The 26,131-nt window shown below is 40.0% G+C and overlaps 1 protein-coding gene across 1 annotated transcript in view; it reads left to right on the top strand.

Annotated features, from left to right (window-relative positions):
* PREX1 (phosphatidylinositol-3,4,5-trisphosphate dependent Rac exchange factor 1) overlaps positions 1 to 26,131 on the top strand; it is a 119,925-nt gene that overhangs the window by 42,561 nt on the left and 51,233 nt on the right. Inside the window, exons 7-13 of the mRNA XM_035900120.1 lie at positions 3,104 to 3,237; positions 6,608 to 6,723; positions 8,237 to 8,386; positions 11,809 to 11,956; positions 18,955 to 19,055; positions 22,650 to 22,753; positions 23,449 to 23,498. Of these exons, the coding sequence (XP_035756013.1) occupies positions 3,104 to 3,237; positions 6,608 to 6,723; positions 8,237 to 8,386; positions 11,809 to 11,956; positions 18,955 to 19,055; positions 22,650 to 22,753; positions 23,449 to 23,498 (803 nt within the window). The remainder of the gene's footprint in view (positions 1 to 3,103; positions 3,238 to 6,607; positions 6,724 to 8,236; positions 8,387 to 11,808; positions 11,957 to 18,954; positions 19,056 to 22,649; positions 22,754 to 23,448; positions 23,499 to 26,131) is intronic.

Below are 26,131 nucleotides of genomic sequence, written 5' to 3'. Positions count from 1 at the left end.
TATGGCTTGGCACTTCCTTCCAGCTGTCCAATGGACCATCCCTGGTCCAATCTTCATCCTGTTGCCATCAGTGCCACCCTCAATATTTCCAACATGAAGAACAAAGTAACATAATTTTGTTTCTGCAGTGTCTTTTCTTGCTCTTGAGAGTCATCTGTAACTTCACTAAGAGCAGTAGTTGTTTTTAGAGCATTTTCCTCAGTTCAACATTTTTTCTTCAACATCTCCACCACTAATCTGCACCCCTCTCTAATACAACTGTCACTATCATACACTGAGCATATAATGGTATCATCCTGTCAGTATCTTTCTGGGACAGATTATAATGAGGGGACATGTTAAAGCAGGCCAAGTCTGGGAAGCTGCTGAAGGCCTGCAGCTTAATCAGAGGTCTGTTCATCAAAATGAACTCTGTTCAGATTCATTCTTTTGGAATGCACAGAATCCTTGTAGATGTATGTTATGGATTAGTCTCAGGCAGGTCAATTTGATTCTGGTTAATCCTTCTGGGAAACAAAGATTAGTTTAAAAAAGGGGGAAAGAAAAGTAGAGGATGCATGAGAAGACCAACTTTTGTATACAGTGTTTTTGTTTGCTTAGCAAAGAACAAGTTAATATGCTGTTTCTATTAATTCTATATTGTTTTTTCTGTTGGGAGAGCTCCCTCTCATGAGTCCTTGTGAATTATTTTTACTGAAAAATTGCTACATAATCCCAAATTTTCCCAGTCTGAAATGCATAGGGAAGCAAAAACCCCATCACAGAACAGCATGAGTTGTAAGATATGTATTAGTGCTTAGGCAGATCAATCGTTTCATAATTAGCTGTAATTTGCAATTCCACTAGCTATGGTGTTTTCTTTTTCTTTTCCCACCTTCCCCTCCCGCCCCGCAGCTTAGTCCCGCTTAGAAAGGTGAGAAATCCTGTGTTGTCTCTGAAAACATCAAATAAATCTTACTCTATTTCTTACTATTGAAAAACGTCTCAAATCGGTATAAATGGGAAGTAGCTAGGTCAACAGCAAACAGGAAATGCATCAGTAGTGTTTAGATACCATCGTGATGGGTCTGATGGAAAAATACAGATTCTTAGATTTTAGTGCAAGAAGCAACCATTGCAATCATTGCTTTCACTTCCTGCACAAATTAGGTCAGATAATTTTACCCAGTGATTCCTGTGTCGGTAAAAGACTGACTCCAATTACTGTGCTCATTTCTTTTGCTGTCTTTGAGTATCTATTGGAAAATTAAGTACTTGATGCTCTGTACAGGTGCTCTGAAGCCTGGATTTCTCCATGGGCAAACTACATGAGGAGCATGCTTTTATGTTGTACAGTCAATTGGATTCTGTTCCTATTTGTGTATGTGCTAGTAGGTCTTTGGGGTCATAGTTCTGAGATACAGGGATTTCTCCTGGAGACAGTAACAGGTCATTTTCAAAATAATACGTGCTCATTTCTGGACATGTATTAACTCTAAATAAAAGCATGTCAGGACAGCAGGTGGAACTATTGCATCTAGCTAGTTCCTGCATCATTCTATACAGAATGTACAGAAACACATATGTGGAACACACAATTTGGTGCTGCATACTTGGCAGCCTTTAAAGAATAGCTGCTTCCTTGTTAACTAAAAGCAAGACATGGCACAGCTGGCAAGGTTTGATTTAGAAAATGGTGTAATCAGAGCATCATTCACACCTTTAGAGTGACTGTTTAGAAAGGCTGATTTCAATTCAGTGATTTCCCCTGAACAGCTTGATGGCAGCAGACTATACCTTCCTCAAAAAAACCCAAACCAAAACAAAAAGCCAATCACTCATGCAATGTCTAAAATCATTCAAACAAATCCTTCTGGGATGACTTTCTAGATGGAGCTGGATTCCATGCCTGTGCACAGAGATGTCTTCAGTTTCTTTAAGTGTATTACAAAATTTTTCTATCATTTGTGAATATAAGGTTAATGGACTTTTGGAAATCAATCAGTTTTGTTGATAAGGAATGACTTGCAATTCAAAGTCAGTTCTGTTTTCCAGTAAGACTCAAGGCAGTGGGTCTTTTAATCTAATTTACTTCCTTATCTGCATGCTGACCATGGAAGGAAGTGACCATTACCCTAAGTTGTTCTTCCTTCCAACTCAAAGAGAAATGCAGAAACTAGTGAGTGGTCCAGAGTTGGGTGGTAAATATTTCCAGTGCCTCAGGGTATTTTTCTGAAAAGGGACCTTTATTGATAGGATGCTCTTGCACCTTCAAATCAATACTAGGTCAAGGAATTTAAGGCTAGTGCCCAAGATTTAGCCAAACCATCTTGTTTGGTCAATGGAACAGCTGAGGAGCAGATTCCCAGCTGTGTTCATTCAAAATACGGGGGCACTCAGAGTTTGCCTGTCCTGAGAGCAACCTGAGACAGTCCTATAGTTTTTCATTTGGGCCCAACTGCTTTGGTCCTAAAGGGCCCCACTTAAAGGACTGTATGATTATTTTTCCTAGGGATAATCTGAGTAACAGTTTAGGGAGTTAATGGTTTGGAGCGATCTACTGCGGTTTTCAGCTTCTGGGCATCCTCATAGGCTAAAGCAACTTGAGCCCCAAGCTCAGTGGCTGCCTAGTGCATATGATGGAGTTGGAGAGACATGTCGCCACTGAGATTATTTTGCAGAGAGATGGTTAATAGTGATGTATGTCAGTATTAGAGCTACAATGTTAGGGAAATACCATTATTCCTTTATAAAGCATTCCTAAAGCCATCACTTGTGATATTTGCAATGATAGCTCAGGGTATGAAGGGAAAATTAATGGTCTTGAGAGACTTACAATGCAGCTGCTTTGAGAGTGAAAGATTTTTTCAGGAAAAACTCTCTTGGAGTTTAATATGGAAGATTTATTGTAGTGTATGAGGACTCAAAAACCAATACTTGTAATCCAGAGAAAACATGATGTGTTTAGCCACATTAAGAAATAGAGGACTTCCTCCTTATGAGTACATCAGTTATTTCATGGTTTAATGACATGCAGATAAAATAACAGTGTTTTAGTAAAAATTCTTCATGCACACTGACAGAAAAAATTAAAGATAAAGTATATTTGTTTTCTATGTTTCAGGGGTCAAATCTGACAGATATCTGCACACAGCTCTTGCTCCAAGGAACTTTGTTAAAAATCTCAGCGGGAAATATCCAGGAGAGAATGTTCTTTCTATTTGATAATCTACTGGTCTACTGCAAGAGGAAATCCAGGTGAGTGCCTCTGTCTTTACAGTTTTACAATGGGACCATTCAGAAGTTTTGTAAGTAGGAGGTATGATCAATTGCTGATCACTCAGTGTACTCCTTGTTGTTCTGCAGGGCTGAGTCACAGGTGTGACCTTCCTCTGTTCTTGACTGTTCCTATTACTTAGACCATATGAGAAAGAAGTCACTATATGGTAGGATAAATACATCAGACAGTAATGGGGTCCCCACCCTGAGAAGTGTGCAATCCAAAGACAGAAGTTGATACAGTGCAGAAAAAAAACACAGAGTGAATTCTTACAGCTGGAAAGCTTCCCAGAGCAGATGGGTCTCTTGGAGTGGTGTGAAGAGGGAGACCTTGCCAACTTTCATTGTGAGGTTATTCCAAGCAGAAGAGGGTGACGTGAAAAATGATATAAAGCCAAGAAAGGGGAAAGTGGAAGACTAAGAAAACATTAAATAGATGCAGGGCACAGAGGAGTGAGGAAGCAATGAAGATTAGCAAGTTGCTGTTCAGCATTTGCAGCCTATGTGTTCTGTGTGTTTTCTTCCTTTCTTACCCTAGTAACAAGTTTTGCATCATTCAACCTTACAAAACACCTACTGCTTATTATTAAAATAGCATTGGCAGTGTGGAGGGCAATTTGCTTCTGCAGCAGTTATACTGTATTTCAGTTCTTAAGCTTTTCAACTTCACGGCTCCAGGCTCATTCTCATGTCTTGGTCTCTTCTGAATTTCCAATGCATTCTCTACACTCCAGATTCTCCTCCTACTCCCTTTCCTGTAATATCTTCCCCCTTCTTCAGGTTAGACTTCTTTACTGGTGATGGCCAAGTAGAATGGCCAACCCAATTAGAAATTCTCAAAAATCAGAGTGTTCTCTCCAAAGAAAATTCTCGTATCTCAAAATTTGGGTTCATTTCCCATGGAAAATTTCAATGTAAATTTTGGAACCATTAAGCTGGGAAAAAATAATTTCAGTCACATTCAGACTTTTTGTGTGGATAATGCTGAAACAATACAACATAAATGCAAATTATTAGGTGAAATCTACATTTGAAATTATTAGAATGTATTCTAAAGATTTAAATTAAATTGAAAAAAAATTACAGAATTCAATCTTATATGGCTTTTAATATTATCTAGGTGAAGCATTCTGACTCTGCTGAAATGAAGCAAGAAAGATGAAACATTTCATTATGACGCTTTATCAGATTTGTCAAAATCCAAACTTCCATATGAAACAGAGTTCAGAAATTTGTGTTTCTTCTAACAAAAAACTATTCCTTACAAAGAAAAAATCAATTCCATATCTAATCTTTTACTTCCTCAGAGCTCTTAGAAAATGGCTTTCTAGTCCCGTTTGTAGTTCAGGTTAGCCTAGCCCCTCCTGTGCTGTCCAGGCATTTTTCCCAGAATACTAAGATCTAGAAAACAAAATGTTCTGCTGCCTTTTAAGCAACTCTGTTTTTGTACAGGAGATATTACTGAGCTACTCTGTAGTTTGGCTTGATTTTGGAGGAGGCTGCTGTAACACTTTGATTTTCCCAAAGGATCTATAGTGTTTATCTTTTTCTAATAATGTAGCTTGAACTGATGAAATGTCCAGAATCTGATTTCCATTAAAAAGTAGAATATTTTATTAAGTCTGATGGGAATTGCCTAATGTAAAAGATATATTTAGGGATTGAAGAGCAACTTTAATTTTGGATATTTCTCCTGTCTAGCTCTATTTATAATTAGTCCAGGATGGAAATGAATGGCTATCCAGTTGTGCTGGTGTGATCATCTGCCCAGCTGCTTGACAAACAACTGACATATTAGTGGGACACAGATTTTGGAGAAAAAAACAAACCCAAAGTCTGCCTGTGTCTATTTCCAATTTGAAACTGAATTACTTGGTTCTCATCTCATTTATACTATGCTTATTTTGTAGAAATCAGTGGAGTTTTTTTTTGATTGAAAAGTGCAATCAGAATTCAGAACTCAGTCTTTGATAAGTAGTCAACAATGCAGCCATTTGCATATAGGCATCATGTCTTTTCACAGTAGCATAAATTAGGAATGGTGTTGTTGAGACCAATTTAAGATGTGTTTAGAATCAGAATTAGATCTGTGATTTTAGATGTAAGACTGCAGTCTCATCTTTTGCAGAAGCTTAGGGAAGTCTGACAAACTGATGACATAGATTTTTCAGGGCTGAGTATTGTTTTGTGTTTTTAGTAGGATCATAGACTGATGTTTAAATTGAATCCTAATGTCCGGAACAATATGTTTCATGTGGGGAAATGGGCTGAGTTTTTAAAGGGTTTCACTACGGCTGCCAGGAGGGCTTTTCTTTTGATTCCAACAGTCGCCTTTAGGAAGTGACCTAATAGCTTCAAGATCTCAGTCCCTGTCAGTCTGATTGGTTGTAAATGTATGGTCATCACTAAAGGTGTATTTGTCACTAAAGTTAAGTGCAGAACGGAAAATTGTTCAGAAAAAATTGGTGATTCTCCTCTCACCTCAGTTTATCATTGATATTTGTCTTGGACAGAAATTTTGTCCCCTTTTTTTATTGTGCTGTTTTTTGTTGCAGTGTTCCTTGACTCTTAGAGCTCCTGGCAAGCTGCCACAGCAGTCCCTTCACTGTACAGAGTTTGGACACCTGCCATCTCAAATGATGATCATTTGACCAGTTATGTTTTGGTTCACATAGCAGGGTTGTTCTTACATATTAAAGCTCAGCAGGTGTTAGTTGGATAGTTTTAAACCTTTTATAGACACAGAAATCAGAACAAAACTAGCAATGAAATGTGCTTTCCTGGATTTTTTTATAAGGCACTTCAGCAGAGAACACCATAAAGCTTATGGATATAAACTTTGGTGCAAAATTGCCACAGCAGCACTTTCACAAATGCCGCATGCGATGACGTTTAACACACATATGACAGACCATGTGACACCAGCCTCTTTACATGTTTCATTTCATATTTAAAACTTGGTATACATACCACAAATTTATCAAAGCTTTAGGCAAACAAAGGAGACAAATGTAACATTGTGTCAGATGATACTGTTTTCATCCCAAAGCCATGTGCAGTTGAGTTGTACTGGCATTTTAGTCAGTCGTCAAGGATGTAAATCTTCAAGGCATCCCACTCTTCACATAATCTTGCAAAATAAGCTCTTTATTACTGCACTGGTGCTGTTGTACACTTACCTTTGTGAGCTGATTGCGTATTCCAATTATTTAAAATCAGAGACGTGGTCAAATAGCACAAAACACTATACTGGAATCCTTTTTTAATAGTCATATCACAGATAGATTTATACATATAAATGTTGCACTATTTGCTTATGTGTTGCTAACAGTCTAAATCCTAATTGCAGAGTTACTGGGAAAAAAACATCTAAACGGACAAAGTCAATCAACGGGTCCCTGTATATCTTCAGGGGCCGAATAAATACAGAAGTCATGGAGGTGGAGAATGTGGAAGATGGAACAGGTAAGGGACCAAATACTGTTTTTTAACATCACAGCTAGTCCAGATCTTGTGTTGGAAGTTGGTACAAAAGTACTCGTCCACTTCCTTTAATGAAATTTTAAGTAAGCTACGTAACTTCTGATGGCTTCATTATTAGACCAACTTACATAGTTGAATAACTGGATGTGCTTTCAGGCACTAATCCTTCATTCTGAAATGACCTTATGAAGAGTTTGTGTACCCCAAAGCTTGTCTATTTTTTTCTCCTAATCCAAGTTAATTTAGTAAAAGACACTTTATCTTCTTTTATCCTTTCTTTTCTTACATCTTAAGCCATTACAGCTATAATAACAGAACTTCTGGATCTTCTTCTCATTAGAATACTACCAAATATTAGTCTTAGCATCAAAGCAGTAGCGTGGAATGGGGCCGTGAACAAAATATGGGAATGCAGTTGTGTTACAATTCTTGTGTTCTGACACTGGCAGAGTTTCTGATTTCATCCACAAAGGCCACACCAGCCCCTGCTCCTATTGTAATAAGTCAGGACTTAATATTATGTCCTTTGAACAGTTGACATTTAAAGAGTTCCCATGTCCTGAGGACAAAAGTCCTTACAGTGCAAGAGCACCTCTGCTCTGGTGAGACCTCACCTGGAGTACTGCATCCAGCTCTGGAGCCCTCAGCACAAGGACATGGAACTGTTGGAGCGGGTCCAGAGGAGGGCTACAAAAATGGTCCAAGGCCTGGAGCACCTCTCTTATGAGGACAGGCTGAGAGAGTTGGGCTTGTTCAGCCTGGAGACAAGGCGGCTGCGGGGAGACCTGATTGCGGCCTTTCAGTACCTAAAGGGGGCCTATAGGAAAGATGGGGAAAATCTTTTTAGTAGGGCCAGCTGTGTCAGGACAAGGGGTAATGGTTTTAAACTAAACCAGGGTAGGTTTAGACGAGATATAAGGAAGAAATTCTTTACAATGAGGGTGGTGAGGCACTGGAACGGGTTGCCCAGAGAGGTAGTGGAGGCCCCATCCCTGGAAACATTCAAGGTCAGGTTGGATGGGGCTCTAAGCAACCTGATCTGGTTAGCGGTGTCCCTGGTCCCTGCAGGGGGGTTGGACTAGATGACCTCTAGGGGTCCCTTCCAACCCAAAACATTCTATGATTCTATGAAGTTAGCATGTCCCCAGAAAGTTTAGAACAATTAACCTGAAGAAACATCACAGACTTTTTCACTGATGTCATTGTATTTAATGTATCTTATTTTTTCTGAGGTGGAATTACAAAGTGTCACTCTTAGGACTACAGCATTCAGTCAGTTGAACTGTCTAGCTCTGGATACTTCTATTAATATTTGTACTTTCAGAGGGGTAACAACCAGTCACACAGACAGTCAGTAAGACTGATGCATGTGAGGAACACCTCCAGAAATCAAGCTCTTCAAAGAACAACATTTTAATTAAGGTGTCCCACACCGATTTGATTGAAGTAGCAGGCCTCCTATTCACTGTGTGCATTGTGCTTTGGGTTTTTATAGCAGATTACCACAGCAACGGCTACACTGTGACAAATGGCTGGAAGATACACAACACAGCGAAAAACAAATGGTTTGTCTGTATGGCCAAGACTGCAGAGGACAAACAGAAATGGCTGGATGCTATAATCAAGGAAAGGGAGCAGAGAGAAAGTAAGTGGATAATGTATTTTCTAATGCACTGAATGAACTTGTGTACAAAGGGGAAATGTATATGCATGTATAAGTATCTGAGAGAAAAAGAAAAGGTTGTAGTTTTTCCTTCATGGGCAGAATTAAAATCTATCCTTAATGACAAAGAAAATGAAGTAATTGAAAACAAATATTGCTGATTGTGTACCTTGGGGTTTTTATGGACTTGTGTCAATATATTAATAAAATATTTTTATTTGCTAGAGTCACTTTCTTTGATGCATTGAATTACTATGAAAAAATTACATGTAATCAATTTCATTTTTGGTCTTTTATTTGTAAATAAAATTAAAATTGTATTTGTATTTATCAGTAAAAGGAAAGAAGAAAATCCAGCATGCAGCCTGTTTCCAGAGGCAATGGCGCAAAGTCATTCTCACAAACTTGGCCTCCATGATCTTGAAATAAACAGAACAGTTCATGGAGACAAACGCTAGAAATATTACACTTAGACTGAGAACAGTGACAAATGTATGCAGATGCTTGTCACTTTTATCTTTTCTTGTGGAATGAAACAGAAACTAAGCTTATCTTGAAACGGTGTTGTACAATAGAAGAAAGCTCACGAAGTCATGAATCAAGGTGGGTGATAGAAGTTCTGAGTTCCTTTAAAAGTTGGAACTATCTTTCATAAGTGAACCTGCTCCCCTGTTTGCTCAGTGCGAAAAATAATAGCTCATTGCCAGAGGAAATGACACTTACTTTAAAACATTCTGTGCCTGACTTTTAGAAGTGGTTCCCCTCTCTGCACGCGGAACTCCAGTAACGATGTACCTGCTCATCTATGCTAATTTTGAGAGAGGTCACTCTGGAAACCTTTTTCAGTAGTGTGCTTTCAGAATTTGTACTTGCTAAGCAATAATGCTTTAGATTTTTAAAGTATTTTAAGTTACAGATCTGTTACTAAAGTTTAATGAATGCAGACAATCCAAATCCTTTAATGTCCTTTGAAGTCCAAACCTTAGTTTTTATGTTACAATGCTTTGCATCTAATCTGCTAAACACAATGCACATTGCAGTGTTATTTGTTACCATAGAATATAAAACATTTCTAACATATCTTATCATATATGAACTCCAATATGCCTTTTGATAATAGCAAGGATACTAACTTCAGGATGTAGATCGGGCATGCTGTAAATTCAAAAGAACTACCTGAAGGCAACAGAGAAAGTCAGTTTTGATTTTATTTTTTTTTTATTAAAAGAAAGTGTTTTAGCATTCTTAGCTGGTGATCTATGCTCATTGTTCAGTTCTGCATCCCACTCTACTGTAAGTTTCCTGATCTTCCACATGATGTATTTTTTTAATAAAATACATTTCTTGGCTCTTACTTTTACCCTCAGAGTGCTAAATCATATCTCTGAAAGATCCAGTGAGTCTCCATTTCATAGTGAGTTTTTGCTTTGTGAGGTCACTAGTGCTGTACGGAATTTCCTGTGCATCAGGTAAAATGTGTGAGGAGAAAGAAGGTTCAATACGAAGTAAAATTACAGGACTAGAAAAACAGACCAGAAACAAACAGGGAGCTTGAGAATATGGGGAGGTGACTGAAATAAATGTTAGAAAGGGAAAATAATCTTAATAGAAAGTTTCTCAAAGTTTTCCATGCAGCATTGGCTGGTAAGAGTGGGATTTTTTCTGATGCTTTTTGTCATATAGTTTTATGATGTGGCAGCTGATGACAGGCACTCAGGATAAGCATAGATATTCTGGCAGACATTACAGGCCTTATTGGAAAATCTCCTTTGGATCACAGTACTTGCAATGTCACAGAGATATCAGCATTTGGATTAGAAAGCTTGGTGAGATTCCCAGTTTCATAGGATGATTTGGGTAGAATGTGCATTCCAGTCTGCCATTTACATCAGAGCCTGGGGAATTCAGTGATGTAAGACCAACAGGAAACATGTATACTATTACACAGGCTGGTTTATATCTCAAGTTCACATTGCACATTAGCCTTGGCTACACGTGTCAGCATTCATATTGAATTGGATTCACAGTATTGGGGGAAGAGGAGGATGGAAGAATAATGGCAATAAGCCAGGAGATTTGTGGAGCCAAAACCTTTAGCCAGATATTGGACACATGAAAGAAATACTGTATTTGGAAGACAAAATGTCGTACAAGTCGAATTTCTGGAACATGCATTTCGGGCCTCTAAAACAAATGCATTAAGTGTTTTCAAAAAGCTAGGAAGCAGCTCTGGTGACACAGAAGACTATTAATTCATTTCAGTATCTTACCATAAAGCAATAGGATTTATGTCCAGTTAGGGTGAACTGCTCTTCCCGAAGAATGTACAGTTTTCATTTTCTAGCCTTACACTGATCACTTATATACTGACTACTGTCAGTCTCTGTCAAAATTAGGCACGTAAGTACAGGACTAATTCAGACTGCCAGTTTTCAAGCTAATCTTAGAGTTGTCTAAGGTCTGTGCTTCTGTTTTGGACTCCAGAGTTGCCTAGATTTGCAAGTTCTACAATAGCATAGCCAGGCAACAAAATTATTTGTTCAGGCTAGAAGAGACAAACCATCTACAGCAGCAAAACAGCTTTTCTCATGTGCTATCCTCCTAAAGCAAATTGCAAATCTAAAGGGAAGAGTGCCAGAAAATGCCAGTTATGACAATAGTTGTAACATAGACACCTCTTGTTTTCAGAGATCATTCTCCTGACTGTAGCAGTTGTCAAGTTAACATGAGCAATGTGGAAACTCATAAAAAGTGGATGTGAAATTTTCCCTATATCCAATTATCTCTCATTCCTTAAATCATTCAGTATTTCTTTCATTGATGGGATAATATGATTGTCAAACTGTATTTTTAGCCTAGGGGTATTAGTAAATAAGGTAATTAAGAAAGGATGAGAAAATAATGTTCCTGTCTAGTTTTGATTTATTTAAGGATATGAATTTGATTTCAGCAGTTTTGTATTTTTGGCTACAACTAATAGAACACTCAAAGTCATGTACTCTGTCAAGCATTTAGCTGCCTTGAACAAGCCTTACTCTGGCAGCTATTTCAGGGTCAGAAGTGAAGTTGCACCAGGAAATCAGTTTCAGAAGTTATATGTTTTATCTTCCTTTGCTTGGAACTTCTGCATGTTCTGTAAACCATTCTACTTCGTATGATGTGATGTAACCCTAAGTTCAGAGCTGCTTTTTAAAATGAAGAAGAAAAGCTGCAAGCATCACATTGGTGCTAAACTAACAGATGACAGTTTTTTACTCAGATAAATGGCCCAATTTCCCCCTTATTTAGAAAGTCAGTCAGTTAATTTTTATGTTTCTACCAGTTTCTTTGGCCTCAGCTTTTGACTTTGAGCGAACACTTTCCCAATCTTAAGGATCTGAAGTAGTTTCTGCTTTGTATTCCAGGTTTGAAACTGGGAATGGAGAGGGATGCATACGTCATGATTGCAGAGAAAGGAGAGAAGCTGTACCAAATGATGATGAGCAAGAAAGTGAACCTTATCAAAGATAGGAGGAGAAAATTAAGTACTGTTCCCAAGTGTTTTCTTGGCAAGTAAGTGGCATTTGAGTTGAAAAGGCCCTTTCATACCAATTAAAAGAACGGACTTTGGATTTTTTGGGGATGGCACTGTAAGGTCAGATCAGATGTGCTTTGATGCAGCTTAATTGAAAAGGACATAACCCCCATTACAGTTGTGATTTATTAAAATTAATCATTGATTTCTATTTCATGCCAAACGCAGGCTGTATAGTGACAGCTCATTCTATTGTACAGTAACTCATAACAGCTGTTGCATATCGGCAAAAGGATTAAGAAAAAAACCCCTTAACTCCCACAAGCTCAGGGCTGTTGGTGGCCTAACCTGTATCCTCTTTCGTCTATAAGCAAATGCTTACCAGGTGATGTTGAAATCCAGCAGAACTGTCCAAATCTCAGGACTGAATTTAGAAGTTTCCCATTTGTCAATGTAACAGACACAAGTGAAATTTTGTGCATCAGGAGACCTGATGTATTTGTTAGAAGTATAAGGCTTTATTGGCTGGGAAAAACCTTTTTCACTCAGGCTAGATATTACAAAATAATTTTTAAGAATGACATATATGAGGCAGTAGAATAGAGACCCCATGGACGAATCAGATCAGAGATTAGATACGGTAACAATGGGGCTGTTGTAAGGAAACGTCCTGCATGGCACACAGGGAGACACATTGGTGACCTGAGAAGACTTTTCCGCCTCAGCTGTTTATGATTGAAATGATCAGCTGTGGGAGGAAAAGAAGTTCTGAGAGGCAGATTATCCATTCATTTCCCTTCCCGCTCCCTGGTCTATGTAATGGCAGTTTGCAGGCAGCATTCCTTGTGTACAGGGTGTGGAAACAATGCATTGTCTTTCTGCCTGACAGAAGACAATCTGGTAGCATAGGCTGGTGGTATTTCAGCTATTAAAAAAATCATTGGTTTTTGGAGATTTGGTTGCTTGCTGGTTTCTTCTTCTCACACAACCCCATCCCCCAGCCCCGCCCCCCGTTGATCTTGCTGGATTCAACTTGGAACCTTTAAGCTCTGATTTTGGAGGCATGATATAGCATTTCCTATTTTCCATGCAACAAGAAGTACCAGATTGGAAACTTATATTCTTCCAGTGCTGATATATATGAGTCTGTTACGGATTTCTTGATATTTTACTTAGTCTCAAGTCTTACCTGGGATTTCCTGCTATTCCTTTTTCTTTTAAAATGTCTGTTTTCTTACATGCTCCACAATCTGTCCTGCTGTTTGCCCTCAGTTTGCTTGACAGCCACCTGACACCCCAGTAGTGAGGACTTGACCTAACCTTGCCAATGGGTAACTGAGCCCAGACTGACAAACCTACAGGTATCCTGATCTCTGACAAAAGCATTATTTCTGCTAATGTTCCAGCCTTCCCCATAGAAAATAACTCTGCTGATTTCTTTTCAACAGTCACTTGTTGGTACAGTCCTGGGCAATTCAGTTGAGTGCAACTCAATCAGTACAATCCAAACATGACTCGTAGACTTTTCATATTGTTCCTGGGGCTTCCCCCGAACAATGCATATTGGCTGTGACCTATTCATTTTTTCAGATATTTCTGCCTAAGGGAATCACTAATAATTGTTCTAAGATGTACTTAGTGGTTTTCTGTTACATGCAGCTGAGAGTAACACTAAGGCCGCAGAAAACAATTTTTCTCTTGGCCTTTGCATATCAGATAGCATAGAACCATAGAATCATTTAGGTTGGAAAAGACCTTTAAGATCAAGTCCAACCATTAACCTAACACTGCCATCCCACCACTAAACCATGTCCCTAAGCACCTCATCTACCCATCTTTTAAATACCTCCAGGGATGGGGACTCAACCACTTCCCTGGGGCAGCCCATTCCAATGCTTGACAACCCTTTCATTGAAAAAATTTTTCCTAATGTCCAACCTAAACCTGCCCTGGTGCAACGTGATGCCATTTTACCTCATCCTATCGCCTGTTACCAGGGAGAAGGGACTGACTCCCACCTCACTACAGCCTCCTGTCAGGTAGGTGTAGAGGGCGATAAGGTTTCCCCTCAGCCTCCTCTTCTCCAGGCTGAACAAACCCAGCTCCCTCAGCTGCTCCTCATAAGACTTGTGCTCCAGACCCCTCACCAGCTTTGTTGCTCTCCTCTGGACATGCTCCAGCAACACAATGTCTTTCTTGTAGTGAGGGGCCCAAAACTGAACACAGTATTTGAGGTGCGGCCTCCCCCAGGTCTTTTTCCGCCATGCAGCTTTCCAGCCACTCTTCCCCAAGCCTGTAGCATTGCATGGGGTTGTTGTGACCCCAGTGCAGGATCCGGCACTTGGCCTTGTTGAACCTCATACAATTGGCCTTGGCCCATGGATCCAGCCTTTCCAGGTCCCTGTGCAGAGCCCTCCTCCCCTCAAGCAGATCAACACTCCCACCCAATTCGGTATCATCTGCAAACTTACTGAAGGTACACTCAATCCCCTCATCCAGGTCATTGATAAAGATATTAAACAAGACCGGCCCTAGAAGTGAGCCCTGAGGAACACTGCTTGTGACTGGCCACCAACTGGATTTAACTCCATTCACCACAACTCTCTGGGCTCGGCCATCCAGCCAGTTTTTTACCCAGCAAAGAGTACATCCATCTAGGCCATGAACCGCCAGTTTCTCTAGGAGAATGCTGTGGGAAACTGTGTCAAAGGCTTTCCTGAAGTCCAGGTAGACAACATCCACAGCCTTTCCCTCATCCACTAGGTGGGTCACCTGGTCATAGAAGGAAATCAGGTTGGTTAGGCAAGACCTGCCTTTCCTGAACCCATGCTCACTGGGCCTGAACCCCTGATTGTCCTCCATATGCCTGGTGAGCACACTCAAGACAAACCACTCCATAATCTTCCCCGGTGCCAAGGTCAGGCTGACAGGCCTGTAGTTACCTGGATCCTCCTTCCGGCCCTTCTTGTAGGTAAGTGTCACATTTGTCAACCTCCAGTCACCTGGGACCTCCCCTCTTATCCACGACTGCTGATAGGTGTTGGAGAGTGGCTTGGCAATAGACTTGTGGATGTCCAGGTGGCATAGGAGGTCGAAAACTGCTTCCTCCTGAATTATGTGGGGTTTATTCCACTCACCATCCCAGTCTTCCAGCTCGGGGGGCTGAGTACCCTGGGGATAACTCGTCAGGCCATTAAAGACTGAGAGAAAGAAGGCATTAAGTATCTCAGCCTTTTCCTCATCCTTAGTGGCAATGTTCCCCCTTGCATCCAATTAAGGATGGAGGTTCTCCCTGGCTCTCTTTTTCCTGTTAACGTATTTGTAAAAGGTTTTTTTTAATCCCTTACAACAGTGGCCAGGTTGAGTTCTAGCTGGGCTTTTGCCTTTCTAATTTCCTCTCTACATGACCTGACGAGATCCTTTTACTCTCCTTGGGTTGCCTGCCCCTTCCTCCAAAGCTGGTAAGCTCTCCTTTTCTTCCTGAGTCTCAGTAAAAGATCCCTGTTCAGCCAGGCCAGTCATCTTCCCCGCTTATTCGTCTTATGGCACATGGGGACAGCCTGCTCCGCTGCCCTTAAGACTTCTTCCTTGAAGAATGTCCAGCCTTCCTGGGTCCCTTTGCCCTTCAGGACTGTCTCCCAAGGGACTCTCCCAACCAGTGTTCTGAACAAGCTGAAGTCCGCCCTCTGGAGGTCCGTGGTGGTGGTTTTGCTGACCCCCTTCCTTACCTCACCAAGAATCAAAAACTCTACCATTTCGTGGTCGCTAAGGCCAAGACAACCTCCGACCACCACCTCTCCCACCAGTCCTTCTCTGTTAGTAAACAGGAGGTCAAGTAGGGCACCTCCCCTGGTAGGCTCACTTACCAGCTGTGTCAGGAAGTTATCTTCCACATGCTCCAGGAACCTCCTAGACTGTTTCTTCTCTGCTGTGTTGTATTTTCAGCACATGTCTGGTAAGTTGAAGTCCCTCAAGAGAACAAGGGCTAGTCATTGTGAGACTTCTGCCAGCCACTTGTAGAATGCTTCATCTACTTCTCCATCCTGGTTGGGTGGTCTATAACAGACTCCCAGCGGTATATCTGCCTTGTTGGCCTTCCCCCTCATCCTTACCCATTAAGCCCTCAACCTTATCATCACAATCATTGAGCTCTATACAATCAAAACACTCCCTAACATACAGAGTCTCTCCTTCCTTGCCTATCCCTTCTGAAGAGCTTATAGCCATCTATTGCAGCATTCCAGTCATGGGAGGCATCCCACCACGTTTCTGTGATGGTGACTACATCATAGCTATCCTGCTGCGCAATGGCTTCCAGCTCCTCCTGTTTGTTGTCCATGCTGTGTGCATTAGTGTAGATGCACTTGAGCTGGGCTATCGGTTTCACCCCCAGCATTGGGGTGACACCCCCAGGCTCCTCTCTAGTGAGCCTGGTTATATTCCCTCCCCCCTTCAAGCCTAGCATCTATTAATTCAAGAGATAAAATGTGTTTGCAGAAAAAAAAAAAGCATAAACTAATCCTAGTATCTTCAGAAATATCATATGCATTTATTTATAAGGCTGTTTATTGAACTTAACTTCAGGAACTGACTTGCTTGAGTGCAAATCCATTTTCCTAACCACTGCTCAGGTGTACTGGCATTTGGGCATGTGACTAGTGATAAAATGGGAAAGATGTGTGTTGGTGCCAATATATGTAAATTATATGCTTGCCATGCTGCTTTTTAGCACTGCACTGAATTGATTGCAAAACCTTGAACTGTACTGAGCTTGTAATAGAGAAGATCTGTTAACCTTGGGAGATTCCAAACATACCTGATCAGATTGCACAAACCTGAATGGGTTGAATTTTCCTGTGTATTTCTTGAGTAGAATTCCAGACGTTCCAAGCCCCTTAATTTCAGAGGTATAGTTGGGAGGTGGTGTCCTGACTTGCATGCCAGATGAGAAATGGCCATGGCAGTACTGGGAAGTGAGGATACTCTCAGTTATACTGGAGAACTGCTTAGGACAAGATGAGGAAACAAATCAAGCTTTGGTATCCACTTTCTGAGTTGGTGCTTTTTTAGCAATAGTCCAGCATGCGCCTAAAAGAGTCTTGGAATGTTTCTGGATCATGCACTTTTCAGTACTTATAAAGCCTTCAGAGCAACTGATTACTGATTTTGCTTATGAGTCAAATGCCACAGATGGCTTAAAGTAGCTCTTAAGAAAACCATGCCATGGTTCTGAAGCTTCAGGGCTGAGAGGGTAGTGTTCAGTTATTTTCCATTTTCAGCTCACAATTTCAAACTTTAAGAAGACTGCCTTACATTTACAATCCAAATAAACTCCAGGGACACAGTTCAAAATACAAGAAGCAGGAAAGCTAACAGGGTAGCAGTGTTCTGCTAAAGTTTTGGGCAACTGCTTAAGTGCTGTGAACTGCCCATTGCACTTCTAAAAGACCCATTGCACTTCATGGAAAAATGTATAGCAACTGGGCACCTACCCTGGGTACTTAACATGATTACAGTCATTGGGCAGCATGTCTGTGATGGGGTAGCCCACTGAGCATGTGTCTTGTATTCTCAGTAATGAGTGTGACAGATCATTCTTACTTCCCCTTCTGCAGTTTATACTCTGTTTCAGCTTCTAAATAGTTCTAGAAACAATTCAGAATCACTGGGAAATTGAGAATGAGCTTTTCTTAGGAGACAGAGAGTCTGACTCATCACTACAGTACTCTGGCCATAGGAATTTTACAAAACTCTGCTCGTTTCCATGGGATTCCCCTGGCACAGTTGAATAAATTCTGCTTCTTTTTCTACACTATGACAGTTACAGAGTAGCCCCTCAGCAAATCAAAATTTTCAGTGTTGAAGTTGTTGTTATTCTAAAGACAAAATGCAAATACTACCTACAGCTTAGATGAGTCAGATCTGATAAATATGAAGGGACTAAAAATACTTCATTTAGAGCCCACAAGTGGAGGCATGGATACTGGATTTGATAAGCAGCGACCCTCTGCACATTGGCAAGCACCCAAGTGGTTTATTGAACTCAGATTCCCCATATGTTGCTCTACTTTCATATATTCCTTTTGTTCTTCTCTATGAACTTAACACATTTCTAGTACAATTGCTAATTAACCTGGCAAAGAACCCAGCCCCCTAGGGCTTTGGCACTGCTGTATTCATCAGACTTGCAATGTCTGTTTTTCTGTACTTACTGTTTCTAATTGAGTAACATCCTACATATCTACACATTTCTGGCTTTTATTCTGCCCATATGTGCAGCTCTGCCCCTCACCAGAGAGAGGTTTTGTTTTGTGCTGCATGAGCAGACAGACTTAGCAGATTTTGTCTATGAATTAGAAGCATCATTTATGTATCTGCCAGGCACCAACTCCAGTAAATGAACTTAAATTAACATGTGAGTGGGACTTTTGCTCTCTCTTACTGCTCTGTGCTTGAATTCAGTAGGTTGAACCTTCTGTCCTAAGTCCTACTGTGATTCCATTAAAGCCAATGTAATTACACCACTGGGGTCAGGGGCGGGCGGGCAGGCAGAAATCAGACCCAGTGAAGAAAGGTGACCATACGTAAATAAGTCAAACCACAAAAACTGCTTGGAGCGATAGCTTGGATAGAAGCAGCTATTTTCTCTACTGTCCAACTTGTTGTCTTTAAGGTCATCATTTAATCTTGCTTTCCTTTTCTTCCTTGGATGTCTGGATTGCTCAATAAAATAAGGGTTCACATCATCTTTATAGATCCATCCAGGTCTTCTTTTCCTTTTGTGTGCATGCTAATTGCGATGAGCTAAGTGGAATGGTGGGAAAAGTCATGCACAGGAGATCTGGATCCTCTGCAGAGCATTTCCTCCAGAAATGTAGGAAATCGAGCCACCTAGTACAGGTATCATCACTTACAACAGTTTTCACACTTGCTTCAAGGAGAGTCTGCTGTGGTTGGCTGATGACTTGCAGAGGCACATGTCTGCTTATATTCTGAGCAAAACAGCTAATTGTTTCTGTTCTGCTTCCCTTTGCAGTGAGTTTGTATCATGGCTCACAGAGATTGGAGAGATAAGCAAACCAGAGGAAGGGGTCAACCTGGGACAGGCACTATTGGAAAATGGAATTATTCATCATGGTGAGTGCTCCATGCCATAAAGAGATGTCAGATTTCAGTAATGACCTGGAAATGAGAATGAAAAACTGACTGCAACTGTTCACATGGTGTTCAAATACTTTCCTGTACCATACCCATCAAATCCTCAGAATGTTTAAGGACTTTTGGGATTAATGAGTGGGCAAATTTATGTCATGAAAACAGGACTTGTTGGGTATCCTGAAAGTGTTATTGCCTGCAGTTGCTTGGTTTCTCTGCAACATCCTTGTTGCAGACTATATGAAGTTGTATATTCCTTTGTACTTTGTGAGTTTGAAAATCACTAGTGATCAATAAATACAGCTTTCCATATGAGACATTAGCAATACAGAGGATAGTCAAGCAGTGCTCCTTTAGAATGGGACACAGATATGAACAGAGTGAGGGGCTCCAGATGATGGGTCATTCTTTCTAATGAGACTGTTTGCCATAAAGAAAAGAGATGATGGAGTGTTTGTTGTGGGATTTGTTCTTTCCAGCTCATTTGGCAAGAATGTCTCTCTTTAAAATAAAGATGCACCATATTTCTTCGTCACGCCCAGCAGATGACCCTGAAGTGCTGCAATGAGGGGTATTTTGGAAGAGTAGGATAATACATTCGAAAGTGCTGCGTGACCAAAGTAGCACAAGATGCTTGTTTGAAAATTTTCCATGCTATCCACATTTCTACTAAAACAAGGTCTTTCTTCAGATTATGTCTTTTAAATCCAGATTTGTCCTGCTGTTCCCTATTATTTTCATATTACATTATGCAGACAGAGGAACATAGTCATATTCTAGTTAAATAGCAAATGCCCTAATTTCAACTTTCTGGTGAGTTTAGCACATCAAAGGAATAAGGTATATAGGTCTTAAGTCACATTTCCATACAATCTCTTGGAAACCAATTTAAATAGGGGAGCCATTTAACTAGGCTTGCTTTAATCTCTTGGTAACTCAGCTCCACAAACTTGTCTTTCAGGTGACAAAAACACTGTTAAGAAATTATGTTTGTTATCTTCTTTCAGTTAACACATAGAGAAATCTAATATGAGCAGTGCCATAATCCTTCATGCACATACGCTTCCACCCCATGCACATACCCTCCACAAGTACACATTCAGACTTTGAAGGGCTTTGGGTATGAGCTCAAAAGCACTGAACACTTTTGAGTACTTGGCCTTAACTGTGGCTTTGAAGAACTGAAACAGTCTGGCTCCAGTGTGTAGAGATCCCCCTTTGGATGAAGAATGCTCTTTAGAGCTCACATCCTTACTTGCCTATGTTCTCAATGTGTACTTGTACCGTTGGTGCAGAAAGCTCTCCTGAGACTTGTTAATTCATGACTGTTTACCTCGCCATAACTTCATACTTTGACACTTTCAGCAGTGTCATTTTTCTCTAAACACAGATTTACAGCTCAAAGAAAGTTGTGTTGTTATATCTATTGCTCCCCTTATTCAAATGCCCTGAGTAAGATGCATCTGGTTTGGTTTTAATGTTACCTTTAGTTAGAGTTCCTGATGTTAGTGTCTCCAGTGACAGTTATTGCTAGACACTGGAAGGGATTTGCAATGCTGCATTTACTTAAGGAAATATCCCTTGAGATTTTGATAAATTGTTAGGTATGAAAGTATCCCATTATGTGTCTCCTAATGTAGCAAGAACTTAAAACTTAAGCACCATAATCAAGCTCTTACTCCTATTCTACATTAGGCAATATCTTTTATCTTTTGTTTTCACTTGGCATAGCATTACTGTCAGGTGAAAACTGCTGATCTCCCAGCCTGCCTGAGAAGCGGGGCCATAGAATATTGCTAAATAGTGCTGAGCTCTGTCTGTTTTATCACTCAATTTCCTCTGTATCTTCTTTAATTCTGGCTATTTTATCTGAGACTGCTGATGTGGAAGTTCTGGTACCTGTCACAGAGAGCACAAGTGATCAGAACCTGATCTGCTGTGTGCCAGACACAAAAGACACTTTCTGCAGACTTAATTTTCAATTGGATTAATAAATACAAAATCCAGTGCATGCAGGCACTCAGAGAAGTCAATAGCTTACACAGTTTAGAGATTCTACTGTATTCAAAAGGATATACATCAGATCCTGCAAGTTTTGGTTTACTCTTTGAAATTAAGGGAAAATATCACCAAAAGCAGGAATCTTAATTAATTATTCATAGGCCAGAATGCCCTATGTAATGAGGGAAAGTCTTAAGAATTTCTGGTCTCTGCCTTCTAAACAATTATCCTGCTCGCTCTGCAAGAGGCAGACTAAATCTCAAGCTGAGTCCTGGTACTTCTGAGTCTGCCTAGCCCAGTTTAATTGTCTTTAGTTATCCAGTGCAATCAGTTTTCTCAGGTTAATTAAACTCAAACTAAGATGCATTTTAGTGTAAATCCATTTTTTTCCTCTCAGACTACACTGTGAAATACTGCATCCAAAATATTGAAGGGTGCTCTAGTACAAAGACCTGCCCATGGTTTTGTTACATTGGCAAAGGCAAGAAAGATTACAGTCACTAAGCTACCCCACCTTATCTGCTGTCTGCTTTGCTTGCTCTTCTCTAGATTTCCTCCTCCTTCTCTACATAGTTGTAACTGGTGTCTTTTATATTAAGCTGTGCTCAATGGCGATTCTATACCACATATTGTAAAATCTGGAAGATACTTTCATTACTTATTTTGAATTTGAACAGTCATTGGCACTTTTTACTTATAATTACCACTTATTTACTAAGCAGTGAAACAAATAATTTCTACTAGTTACTAAATTACTATCTTCAGTATGAGCGTTTCACACCTCCACATGCTATTGAAATAATTTACCTTAGAATAGAGGCAGGATAAACCTACATATAATTGGATATAGGCTTCAACCCTCTTCCAGTCTGGTGCACTGGATAATCAGTTTGAAACTGGGTGTGGTTTTTAACTCTTTTCTGATTTTGGCCAAAGCTTCTTTCTAAATGGTTTCTTATCATGCTGAAACATCTTTTGTGTCCTTGTCTTTAAAGCCTATCAGTATATAGCATTACCCAATAAGATTTTAACTGCCCTGCTGTGGAATGGCTATTTTGGGTGAAAAAACAGTCTCTCAAAAGTACTGTTTTAGAAGGAACTCACTAGTAAGTACAAGAACTATGGTAGAAGAATACCTCTGACAGCTGTAGTTCCTCCCATCAGCATGCTTCTGCTTTTGGAGTTGCAGAATGTTGGGGAACTGCAAAAATTACTTTAGTACTGTGATAACTGTTGTGGGAATTTGCAGGCACTTTGTTCAAAAATAGTCAGATGGTCCCAATTACTTTCACAAGGTCTGTTTCCAAAGCCTCATATAAATTAAATCTGGTGAACAGGGAAGAATTTCAATTTTATTGGAGCTTCAGTATTTTAGAAAACTACTTTTGTTGGTGGAGCTATTCAGAAGTGCACATAAGCATTTATATACACAATAAGGGGAAATTTGAAGAGCTGAGTCCTCTCTTCAGAAAATGATAGGCGCTAGCAAATACTTAAGTGTAGACATACCAGCTGGCCTATGAAGAACATGGCAGGGGAGAAAGACTGATTTTAATTATCATACTGGTGTTTTAGTTTCAGATAAGCACCAGTTTAAGAATGAACAGGTGATGTACAGATTTCGCTATGATGATGGAACATACAAGCCAAGAAGTGAATTGGAAGACATCATGTCCAAGGTTTGTATTATCATTCTTAGTTGGAACCTTGTGATTTGCATCATAAGAGTTTGCTCTACTTCTGAACGTTGTTGGCCTATTGTACAGGAGATCCCTAATGCTGTTTATCTTTGTTGTATTAAGCTATCCACCCTAATGCTGTAGGAGACATTCACTCTAGGGAGAGGAAGCAGAGCTTATCCATAAATAACAGTACAGTTGTGACTGCACCCAAGACTGCTGATTACAATCCTAATATAATAACAAAAGGTCTTAAAAGAAAACAGTAGGCCATAATACAGCATATCTGCCAAAAATCAGGGCATTATGGTCCAGGGAGATAGAAGAGATTTAACTGCTGTTCCTTATAACTGTATGCCAAATGATTTCTATTGATCCCATATCTACCCATATACCTTTTAATAAATTGGATTTCTTCTTATGGAGATCAGTTCATGGGTTAATTGTGAGGAAGGATTAATGGAGAAAATGGAATTGAGGTGATTGGAGATTTAAAAACGGATTTTTTGGCTTCCGGAGGCAGGGAAAGAAGAATGAATGTTTCACAGAGAGAATAAGGGAACTGTTTTGAAAAACAGTTAATGAATAGGTGATTCCAGCTGAGACATCAGCGTCCAAGTTTTGCTAGCTTTAGCTAATCAGTGTTTCTCTGCAACGTAAAAATCTTATAATACTATACATCTTTCCTTCTTTAGGGTGTGAGGCTCTACTGCCGACTCCACTGCCTATATACTCCAGTGGTAAAGTAAGTTCACCTTTATGATCCCCTTGTTATCTGGCTTTGTTAAAAGGATGACATGATACTATTAATCTTTCTTTTTTCTTCTTATAAACAGTAATTTTTTGCATTTTCTTGGCTCTTTTATCACCCTTCTAGCTCCGCAGTTTAGAACTGTAGTTGTACTTCTGCTGGAGGGTGTTGGAACTGGGTTCTGGGAGAGTGAAAGGCTAGTGTTATAGTCTTCCTGACATTTGCTTCCTCTATCAGTTCATGAGAGCTGTTAGCATAACACAAGTTTATTTGTTTAGTCTGGCATTTTCTGTGAGTTGAAGTGGGTGTGATTAATAAGTGACTACTGATTTAAGGCAGATGGTGCAGTGTGATTGTAGCTGCTGTATTATTTGGGTTGTAGAAAATGTAAACAGATGCTAAATTGATGTAAACAGATTCCAATGTGATGCTAGGATTCTTTCATTCAAAGCACCCTAAACAAACAAAAAACAATCTGAAGTGGAATAAAACCTGAAGCTGTAATTTGAAAAATCCCTAAAAATTTTGGGTGGAATCTTCAGAACTTAGCTCTGTATAAATAAATGCTAAAGAACTGAGATACTCTGCTAGCACTACTTAACTCTCTTCCCAGATCCCAGGAGATGATCTTCAGATGTTACCTTACTGTGACATCAGATGAACATTTCTGGCCTGTAATGGAAACCACCCTGAGCCATGTGGGTGTCCTGTTTAGGTGTTCATGATTGAAAATTAGGCATTTTCACTTAGGAGAACTTCATTTTTACATAAAAAAAACTGATGAGGAAGGCAAAAAAACTCCAGTGGGCATGGCTGGAGTCCCAAATTCAACAAAACTGACCTCTTGTCCCTGAGTTGTACAACAGGTGTTTCACTGAGATATGTCATTGTCATGCTGAAAAGAGCAGCACAGATAGTTGCAGTTCATCAGACATAAATTTGCCTAATTAGATCTCTCGGTTTTTCCCCAGAATAGCTGTTCTACAATAGTACAGATATCAGCATAAAGGGCATGAAGAGTAGGAAAGTGTGATACAGTCCTTGGAAGGCAAAATGGTTATGTGTGTATTTGCTCATATGCATTTCACTCCTTAATATGGCAATTCACATGCAGAGTAGGAATAATGGTCAGTGAAGCCTGACCTCAGGGTACCCACAAACTGAAAGGGATGTAGTCTTATGCGTTAGGGAATCAACAAGGACAAAATAACTACCATAGGCCTGCCTTGTGGTGTTTTATCAGTGCGCTATTTTTGTAATACAATCCCAGCTGGAGAACCTTCTTGTATCAGGTTTAATATGTGTTAGTGACAGCATGAATCTAAACTGTGTATGACCAGTGAAAATAGCAGACTGACAGAAATTTTTGGACCCTTCTGGATAGACTTAACGCTCTCAGTATGTTCAGGCTCTTGTTCCTGCCATTCTCTTTCCTACTCACTCTTCCTTTTATCTCCCTGTTAGAAAACTGAATCTCCTAGGCTGTCATCCTTTCATGTCTTCTTACCATGTCTTTTTGCCTCTGACAAGCCTAATATTATTCTAAAGAAGCTAGCTTTTAGCCAAGTTAGTTGTGCAAAGCCTATTACTTTCTGCTGTGGCTTTGGACCACTGCTTTATCTGGCATCTTCAGACTGATGTTCCTTGCAATCACGCTAGGAAGGTCGATGAGGCCTACTTTTCTGGTGCAACCTTCCTTCTAGAAAATCCACAAAACTGCTTGGAGTAGTGGGTGCATTTGCCAAGAGATCTGGAGGAATCATAAAGTTTAAAATTCAATTGTTTTGTTGACAAACTTGGAATGTAATTTTGCTTAGTTGTCTTCCCTGGAAACCTGAGAGTTTCCATGTAGCCTTTGCCTTTATAATTTTTTTTAAGTAAACTCTGACACTGATGTACTTTGAGGGTAAGATAATATACCCCAGTGGAAACAAAGCATGCTACTTTGGGAGATGATATGTAAAAAGTAAAACATTTTGAAAAAGTCATAGGTGTAGAGAAAGTTCTGAATATGTCTCTGATCTACTTCAGGGAAGCTGTGAGGGTGGGAGAACTTGCTCACACTTATACACGTGATGGACAGTACTTCAGTGCATAGATGGGCTAGACCCTGTGAAGAACATTATATTCCTCTAGTTTCTGTGAGGCAGCAAGGTTCTGCCAAAACTTCAGTGGTTCCCACATCTATATTTGAGTATCCACCTGCAGCTCATGGCTCTGGATAACATTCTATGTTTCATGCTCTATTCTTGTTCAGACTAGATTGAAATGGGGGAAAAAAAATCAGTGAACTGATGTTGAAATATTCCTCCCAACAAGCATTTAACTACGAGCAGTGAAATACTGGGCCTTGGACCAAGGCCCTGATGCCAGCTTATTCAAAACTCTAGCTCTGTCAGCATCTGTATTAAGATGTTGGGAGTTACTTCTCACAGTCTGGAAACCCCTACTCATTAGTACTCAATACTTTAATATTTTGCTTTATTGTTCTGACATTTCAAAAGTACATTTTCTCAAGATAAGCATGTGAGAGGGAAAAACTGCTCAGAAAACTCCCACAATTTTGTGCTGGGTTTAGCACATTACTGGAAGTCAGGTCGAAAAATGCGTGTAAGCCCTATGAGGAA

This window comes from Egretta garzetta, unplaced genomic scaffold (genome assembly GCF_000687185.1).
Source record: "Egretta garzetta isolate BGI_Z169 unplaced genomic scaffold, ASM68718v1 scaffold178, whole genome shotgun sequence".
Classification (NCBI taxonomy): Eukaryota; Metazoa; Chordata; class Aves; order Pelecaniformes; family Ardeidae; genus Egretta; species Egretta garzetta.
Note: the sequence above shows the minus strand (reverse complement) of the source record. Positions and strands in the feature narration are given on the sequence as shown.